Source organism: Daphnia magna, linkage group LG7, assembly GCF_020631705.1.
Source record: "Daphnia magna isolate NIES linkage group LG7, ASM2063170v1.1, whole genome shotgun sequence".
Lineage (NCBI taxonomy): Eukaryota > Metazoa > Arthropoda > Branchiopoda > Diplostraca > Daphniidae > Daphnia > Daphnia magna.
Window position 1 is genome coordinate 6,220,939 of NC_059188.1, and position 8,743 is coordinate 6,229,681.

The 8,743-nt window shown below is 41.2% G+C and overlaps 2 protein-coding genes across 2 annotated transcripts; both read left to right on the top strand.

Moving 5' to 3' along the window:
* Window positions 1–107: 107 nt before the first annotated feature.
* On the top strand, window positions 108–1,523 carry LOC116927338. Its single transcript, XM_032934350.2, has 3 exons — window positions 108–978; window positions 1,050–1,195; window positions 1,264–1,523. The coding sequence occupies exons 1-3, from the start codon at window positions 201–203 to the stop codon at window positions 1,447–1,449; spliced, it is 1,110 nt and encodes a 369-aa protein (XP_032790241.2). The 5' UTR covers window positions 108–200; the 3' UTR covers window positions 1,450–1,523.
* Window positions 1,524–4,160: 2,637 nt separating this feature from the next.
* On the top strand, window positions 4,161–5,728 carry LOC116927482 (beta-1,4-N-acetylgalactosaminyltransferase bre-4). Its single transcript, XM_032934532.2, has 4 exons — window positions 4,161–4,554; window positions 4,622–4,870; window positions 4,967–5,159; window positions 5,252–5,728. Exons 1-4 carry the CDS (start codon window positions 4,236–4,238, stop codon window positions 5,643–5,645), a joined length of 1,155 nt encoding a protein of 384 aa, XP_032790423.2. The 5' UTR covers window positions 4,161–4,235; the 3' UTR covers window positions 5,646–5,728.
* The last annotated feature ends 3,015 nt before the right edge of the window (window positions 5,729–8,743 follow it).

An 8,743-nucleotide genomic window follows, 5' to 3' on the forward strand; every position in this document is an offset into this window, starting at 1 on the left:
CAGATATAAGGATGCGGTTGTATACCCCGGGGCTTCTACTGAAACCCTGCCTCTTTGCTTTTAAATGGACGTAGGTGTAGCTAAAGACAGAACAGGTTAGACTGTTTAGCAGTTCCTCGGTCATCATTCGTTCCCAACCACACGGCCTGTAAACACTGTTCTCTATTCGATATCATGTAACAAAAATTGGTGCATTCAAAATGATGACAAAGTTAAACTGTTACCAACTGGTTTCGAGTCAAGTACGTCCGTTACCATTCTTTTTGTTCGTTGCGTTATTCGCGTTAGTCGGTCTCTGGTATACGATCCACATCCCAGAGGGAGCCGCTTCCATGTATTTACAGTTCAAAAGTGGTGTTCAGTGTGCCCAGTCTAGTCCGTCTAGGTACATTTCTTCACTGTGCAACTGTGGAAAAGAGATAGTCATGGCGGCTGATAGTCTCCGACCAGATCCAAAAGTGTTTGACTGGTGCAGCCGCGAATCGACCATCCGCGGACCGAACCAAAAAATCATTTCTTACGCATTGTACGGAGATGCTCAAAACGCTTCCATCTTTAATCGCTATTACTCGCTATTGAGAAACATATCATTGACGGCAGAAAGGGACTACCCTGGCTGGATAATCCGCATTTATCACGATATTCCGGATGCCAGAGGGCCAGCAAAGGAAGCGCATGATCAGCTGTGCCAAGTTTATTGTCGATTTGACCATGTCGATTTGTGTAGCGTACCTTTATTAATCGACCGCATTGGCAATAATACGACGCCCATGGATCCAGCTCTTCTTCGAGGACTCAATCCACGTATGTTCCGTTATTTGGTCATGTTGGATCCGAATGCGGATGTTTTTATTTCGAGGGATGTCGACAGTCTCATTTGGCGGAGAGAAGTTGACGCTGTGGAAGAATGGCTACGATCCAACTATACGTTTCACGTCATGAGAGACCACATGAACCATGGATCAGTCATTTTAGCAGGTAAAGCACGTAGCTAATCTATTTATGTACATACTTCAGTAACAACGTTTTGCTTTCAATTTGGAATATAGGAATGTGGGGAGCCAAAATATGGCAGCGACGGGATCTCATTGAAGGACTAATGCGAGCGCTAATTATTTCTGGTCAACAACAGGTCAAATCTCAAGACCAATTTTCACTTGCGGACATTGTGTGGCCAATAGCCAAATATGACGTGGTAAGGAAGCTATGATGCATACGTTTTAATGAACAATGGTTGAATGCTAACTTATGAGAATGCAATAGATGGCTCATGACACTTATGGATGCCAAAACGAACGACTCATCAGGCTGTCACCACTGAAAATCCATCCATTTCCAACCCAACGCAATGGCAGCTACTATGTGGGGGGAGCTGGACACGAACTTTACCCAGACAAGTGTCCAGAAGTTTGCCGACCATCAGATCACAAGGACTGGGAATATTGTTGATGAAAATTTGTTGTCTTTAAATTGATGCATATGCTGTAATGAAGTTGGTAAACACATACATTTGTGTAAACACATGCATTTATCTCCCGTAAGACTGTAAACGTGTCGGCTTTGCTTCGACTCGCTCCGCTCCAGCCAAAATCCGATATTTTTTTTTTCTCTCCGAAACCGAACCGTTTTGTATTCGGTGCCGTGCAAACCGGAGCGATAGGGTTAGGTAACATCCGAAGGCAGACGGATTTGGTTCAGCGCCAACCGTGAGAACAAACGAGCGGTGTTGCCCGCTTCGAAAATATGCGTATATTTTTATCGGAGCTGGCCGGGCAGCACCGGTGGTGTAACCAGTTCATTGACAGCCTTAATGTCTCTGGATGTATGATTAGTTAGTTACAGTTCCTGAAGCAGGTAATAAACTATACGTTTGTGTTTGTGCGGTTTTATTTTTAATCCCCCACATTCCAATAATAAAGCTGCATTAACTCTGCTGTACAATTAAGCGGTATTTGAACGTCCATTGTAAAATTTATCGCTTTCGTGAAAGACCATATAACTTTGCATTTTTCGCTTTATTTTGTTCCGTTGTCCACGTCTGAAAGAAGAAGAAAAAGGGAAAGGGATGGAAGATAGGCACACAATGGCCCTTCGACTTATAACCTGCGGGCCTCCATAAAATACACCAGAGTTCATCACTCTCAAATGCGAAAACTAAAGAGAGTAGTTAAATTATTTTTCGGTTTCTTTCACATTCTCCAGCTTCATGGTTCAAACTCCTTTTTTAAAATATGCTCGTGATGTCTGCCAACGAAACCCTCCTCCTCTTCTTTTTCAACACAGCTATAACAACGTTTTTACGTGACGTGAATGCTTTGCATTCATTTCACCTATTCAAGAGCCAGAATATACCATGCTTGCATATCTCACAATGAATTAATGGGCTCTTTCACCTGTGTCGCTATCAACAATCTGCATTATACCTCGTCGGGATCATTGACATGCCGACCTTCAGGGTTTTAATTTTCATTTTCCTCTCTAACAAAGGCTTGCGTGAATTCAATCGAGATAAAAATCTTTCTTTAACTCCCCCGTGGTTTTCCATAGCTCTCAGAGGGGACACTCGGCCATACTTGCAGTGAGAAGTATTTCGTTGACAGCTGAAATTCTTTAAGCAAGGTCATGAAGAATGTTCGGGAATCGCAGTTGTGCTCGGATCATTCGTTTTAGTCCCTACTGATTTATGGAGCCCTGTCAAACGACCAACATCCTTTTACGGCTTTTGTTGGCTAGTAACCAACTGTTTACTGCATGAAAGGGAAATCTCAATTTCCTTTTTTTTTTCTTTCATTTTCTTTTATTTATTTTTTTTATTTTTTATTTTTTACAGACGACAAGGAAAGAATATAACTTCAATAACCAACTCGATTTGCAGAGTAAACCTGACATGCGTTTTTAAGGGGATCAGTTAATCATTTCAGACGTTTTCACAAGCTGTGATGCCTAGACCCGTTTGTCGAATAAGCTATCGATCAATGACGTGAAATGTCTTCAAGGACTATTATTTTTGTCTGAGAACCAAGGATCCAAGGATATAAGACGTCAAAGCCGGAAGTTTGTGGAAAAGACGATTGAATTTTGCGGCTACGGCGATCATTTGGAAACAACATGCACAAGACCGCAACTGGAATAAATATGACGTAGTCTATACGTATAACGACTCCTGCCTTTTAAACTCGCCTAGAGTTTGTGATGGTTATGGCCGCATAGCGTGTTTTCATCTTTTTGAGCGCTAAATGTATCGCACAGTTAATAGAAAGAAATGAGAACCAATTTTTAGTAGAAAATTTACAGAAAAAAAAAGACATGTCAAGAATCCAAACAAAAGAACAGTAAGTCTGTAATGTTAAGAAGACCTTTGATCCCAGGACAAACGACCAATTTTCACGTTTGATGATGCCGGCATGTGGTTTATGGTGTAGCTTTAAAAATGTCAGCTGGAAGACGGACAAAGCAAAAGGTAGAGGTGAAAGTTAGCTCAAGGTTACCTGAGAGAAGAATCGAACGCTTTGAATATTCTTCCCTGATGTTATCTTGAATCAATTTTCACGTTCCTGTTGCTGCATGCCATTCCGTTCATCTTTAGATGTTTTGGGTTATCCGGAGATCGCTAGTTCAGCTAAGGTGATTGATGAGAAGTTTATCTCTTGGTCAATGTTTTACTCTGTCCACCTATATACAGCGAACAAAGAAAACGGAATTTTCATTTGTCGGGATTGGTTTTTGCCTTGTGTAAACATCGCAAAGAACTTAAGCGCGTGAAACCAAGTTGACATAACGTCCAACTCATTCTCGTTTGGCTTCCATAGCCACTTAACACGAATGAAGAACTCTCTTTATAGAAGAAAATAATCAATTTTGGCACAGCGTGCTATTGGTCAACTTGTGAAAGTCTTAAAGATTTAGCAGATTTACGCAATTGTCTCATCTAATATTTAAAGTAGGAGCCATAGTAATGTTATTCACCTCCTAAGGTAAAACCAACACCAATATAAAACTAAATGATCGCCTCTCAATTGTCTATACCATTGATAATAACGGAAGGTATACGTACACACTCCGGGGCAACTCCCCAAACTCCATTTTTCTAGGAAACCAACACGCAAAATAATGCCCAGTAGATGGTGGGTTGGGAAAAAAAACGTATCCCGAAGCAGATACGAAGCTATCGTGGTCCTCGTTGGTTGTAGCGATTCGGTAGTCTCATAGCAAACCTATCCTACCAAAGGACGGACATGGCCAGCATCTCCCACTTGCGGGTCATTGCTCGGCCCTTACTAGTCATTTCCACCTTCACTTTGGCTTTGATAGTTTGGTTAAACTTAAATGTAAGCAATGTTACCAATTCTATTTTCGACTACGGTAATCCATCAAAAATTCAGCTGACTTTAACTGATTCAGCAAGCCTTCTTGAGCCAATATCGCAAAAAACGCGTGGTAATAAACAAGATCAAAATCTAAGTGAAGTGGCCGTGAATGAATCCTCCCAGCCGTCAGTTGCTCATCAGTCGCCTAGTGTTACGCAACTATGTCCTCTTATTTCCCCTGAATTAGGTAAGTAAAAACAGCACGTTAGTTTGCAGCGTCAAAGTGTGGCAGATCATAGTTTTTACGGAAACAGTTGGCTGGACGAACATTTCCCTGGAGAAGATAAACACCATTCGAAACGAGGCTGAAATGGAATTGATAGAAGCTGGACTCGAAGCTGGTGGAAGATATCAACCAAAAGATTGCCAATCACGACATAAAGTCGCTATCGTCGTGCCGTACCGAGACAGGAAAGATCATCTGACTGTTTTCTTACGTTACCTGCATCCTTTCTTGCAGCGACAGCAACTCAACTATGTCATTATCGTTGTTGAGCAATCCAGTCAGTAAATTCAAATATTCGCCTATTTTGATGTTGTGTTTTGCTGAGCCCTCGCGGTGGTACATTTTTGTTGTATTTATCTTTATCTGCGAACAGACAGTTCGTCGTTCAACAGAGGAATGTTAATGAATATCGGTTTTAATGAAGCTCAGTTGCAAGAAGAATTTCACTGTTTCATCTTTCACGATGTCGATTTCCTACCGGAGGATGACGGTAATCCCTACACCTGTCCGCAAGAAGGAAAACCCAGGCAAATGTCATTCTCCATAGATTACTGGGACAATTACAAGTACGTAGTCTACTGTACTAGATATACCCAATGTTTTTGCTGTTATTCTATTCCACAAATTTCATTGCCTGATTTCGTTTGTTTTTTCATAGACCGACACCTGCCAGCCATTTCGGAGGAGTTACTGCTTTTTCTACAAATGATTTCCGAAAAATCAATGGCTTTTCCAATTCTTTTTGGGGCTGGGGTGGCGAAGATGATCAGTTATATCAACGTGTACGGTTCAATAAGCTAATCGTGACTAGAGCTTACGAGGACCAGCCATCGCTTGTCCGTCTCGTTCGATACAAAACATTGTCGCACAAAAAAGCTGAGCCTAATCCAGAGCGGAAATTAGTGCTGAAGGAAGGCTCGGTGCGATTTCAAACAGACGGTCTAAACGATCTTCGATACAATAGACTCAGTTTTGAATTGAAACCCCTTTATACTCACATTATTGTTGATATTCAACCGTATGGTGGCCGTAATATGTCAAGCGTATTGTAACTTGTAAGAATCCCTGTAAATCTTAAAATTCGCTGTTTCATTTGAATGTTATGGAAATATAAGCCGGTGATTGTGTTCCTGAATTATTTTCATTTATTAATTTTTTTTTTATCCCATTTTTTATTTCTTATTGATTCCGGAGCACTTTGGCGTTTTATAAAAGCTGTGAAAACTCTTTCGAAAAGACGTTTGGAGACTGTGCAACGGTTAAGAATCTGTTGCAAAGTTTATAATACACAACAGCGATGGGTGGAATGGAGCGGCACGGAGTCGGAGAAGCGATCGTTGACATTGAATGCACTCTTATTCAAGGGCAAGAACACACAGATGGCGATAAAGAGCATCAACAAGTCACGCCCGAGTCACGGCGCATTTATAAACATTTCAAGAACAAAATAATAGTCTACACTGCTGATACCGAATTACAAAATCCGTGACACTTTGCAAAGGAATCGTACATTTGCATCTCATTTCGAAAGTTATCTGGTGAAAGCTTTTTTCCAGATGGAAGACGAGTATCAGGCACGGTCAACTACGGAGAATGTAAATTACCGCCCAAAAAGTATGTTTTCGGAAATTTCAAGCCACGTAGGATACAAACAGCCCGGCGGGGATGCTGGAATTCGAAATGCTAGGGTAGACATCGTTACACTTCCCTCTCGGATATTTGCATCCCATTTCAAACAAGAGCCGTCACTTTGTTTTATAGTATATACATTTTGTACGTCGGTGGCATGCTCAATATGTCGAAACTACCTCGAAATGTTACACGATTATCAAATCAATTTTCAACCTTCAAAATAACTTTAGAAAAACATATGCGGTGTTCTATACAAAGCCGACCGCCATGACTATATTTACTTGGTATATATACAACGATCTTTATGACATGCCTCTTTGTTTTTTTACTTTACTTTCTGATGTGGTTAACATTTACACAGTGTTTACTGTAACGAAGAATGATTCACGTTATAGTCGTTAATAAAAGACGACCAACATCTGTTTTACTTTCGATATATTTATGCAGAAAACAATCTATAGTTCATTTGTCGTCTTTCAATCAGACAAGAGACGCGGTTGGTGAACGACAGGTCTGAACAACGCTAAACCACCATGTAGCAATGTCAGGATAGAATTTTTCTTCATATTTTCATCAATTAACAACCGACAAAGTTGAGATATGCCATCAACAGGTGCTGTGCAGTCGACAACGTATTTCTGTCTTCAAGCAAAGTAACTCAAATAGAGCTTGTCGTCGTTCATCAATTTATTGAGATGATTCGCCATGCACACTGCGTGGACTATCTAAATCTCTGGCGTCTACGTACGATCCGACTGGAAGATATGAAGATTAATCAGCATCAGCGTAAACCCCCTGTACCGTGATCCGTCGGTCGGTACAGCTTCTCTGTCACATCACAATCAGTGCACAGAGAGCTCTCAAAACTCAAGTAGAAATCGTAATAACGATAAGCATGAGATCGCAATCGACTCGATTCGCACAACGATGACTGTCGCTTCCACATAAGCCGTAAATATCAACCGGAATGAAAAGCGATAAACTGTAGATCATTGATTCACGCCGGTTGTCTGTTTTACAATTCGTAGCGATCCAGGCCAAACCACACTGTTCTTTTCAACGACAGATAAATTTGAAATGGATTTTTTGGAGAATGCAAAATGTCCTCAACAACCGGACAACCATTCAGATGCGGGTAGTTCAAACTGGATCGGGATGGTGTATAGGCTATTGTTGATGCATTTCACGCGACCGTAAGATGATGCTGGCATCATTTTAGTTCACTATATGATCCATCGTCATCAAAAAAACAACTGCACTGCTGTGTTCGATCGCAGCGGTCGAAATGCGCCCTCCGAATCCATATTAAGATTCATTCTTCCTCAAATAGGTGGTTCAATTGCAAAATAATGATTTTACGATCAAGATGCTTGGAGCATGCCAACGCTTCTGTCGAGTCTTAAATGGCTCCAACGTGCTAATCGTTTATTAATCGAATAGGTGTTACGCGTAAGATATTTAATCTCCTCACTTAAAAACTATACCTGTCCGTGGAGGGACAACAGATGATGATTTCAGTAAGCTGGTACTACCAGCTTCGTAAGTTTCTATTATTTGCTACCAGGCTGGTAGCAAATAATAGAAAGCTATAACTGCCCCGATAAAGCTACTGGCCAGCCAACAAATGGCAATGTTTCAATCGCCAGCCTATGTGTTTGTATATTTTCTCTGTGTTATAAATGTGTATCATGGCAGAAGAGATGCTGCATTCTTGGTGGTTGAAGTGCAACTGAAAGCCAGACAACAAACAACCGTAAAATACAATACAAAAACCTGTATGGTCATGCTGGACGGCTAGAGTCGAGTCAAGGCGTAAAACACGTAGAGCAAGTTTTTTTTTCTTCTTCCATATAGGTTGTATTTCGTAGTTCTTCGGAGGATGAATGGTAACTCTGCATCTGATCGTATGCAAGATCTGGCTACAAAACCTAACCCCGAATTGCAACATGATTTACTCGCTAAATTAGTGTCGATTCAACAAGAGAGGGTAGGAGCAACTTGATTCGAGCAATCGCTTTCAACGAGTTCCATTCTATGAATTGAGGTTAGGCTACCTCTGTTGACAAAATAACGCACCAACTCAGACCCCAATAACACGGAAAACACCACGGTCTTCGAACTTTTAAAGACGTTGAAATGCGGGAGCCAGTTGAAAATAAAAATCAAATTTTCAAACATCAGAGCAATAGCACAACTAGGAATTTATGACCCATGCCCATGAACCTTACGACTTGGCGTACGCTGTTAAACACGGGGAATCGTAACTTCGTAAGTCAATTCTAGTGACTCCCAGAAAAGCGACAGAAAATTAACAACTAGCAGTTACTGTGTTCAACTGCCCGACGGTCGCACTCAGATCTTCACTTACACAGCCGATAGTTATGGCTACACCGCCGATGTTAAATTCGAAGGTAAAGCCAAATATGCCGAATACGTTCACCCTAAACACAATACTTCCTCTGCTCCAGCCTACCAGGCACCCACTGCTCCCGTTTACTCTGTTTCCAGCCTAGAGGGC

Bases quoted from the DNA above. Each gene is read 5' to 3' on its own strand.
- LOC116927338 (XM_032934350.2), top strand. From the start codon at position 201: ATGATGACAAAGTTAAACTGTTACCAACTGGTTTCGAGTCAAGTACGT. The intron at 979-1,049 runs GTAAAGCACGTA...TTTGGAATATAG, and splicing joins TGGATCAGTCATTTTAGCAG to GAATGTGGGGAGCCAAAATA. The intron at 1,196-1,263 runs GTAAGGAAGCTA...AGAATGCAATAG, and splicing joins CAATAGCCAAATATGACGTG to ATGGCTCATGACACTTATGG.
- LOC116927482 (XM_032934532.2), top strand. From the start codon at position 4,236: ATGGCCAGCATCTCCCACTTGCGGGTCATTGCTCGGCCCTTACTAGTC. The intron at 4,555-4,621 runs GTAAGTAAAAAC...TTACGGAAACAG, and splicing joins TCTTATTTCCCCTGAATTAG to TTGGCTGGACGAACATTTCC. The intron at 4,871-4,966 runs GTCAGTAAATTC...ATCTGCGAACAG, and splicing joins TATCGTTGTTGAGCAATCCA to ACAGTTCGTCGTTCAACAGA.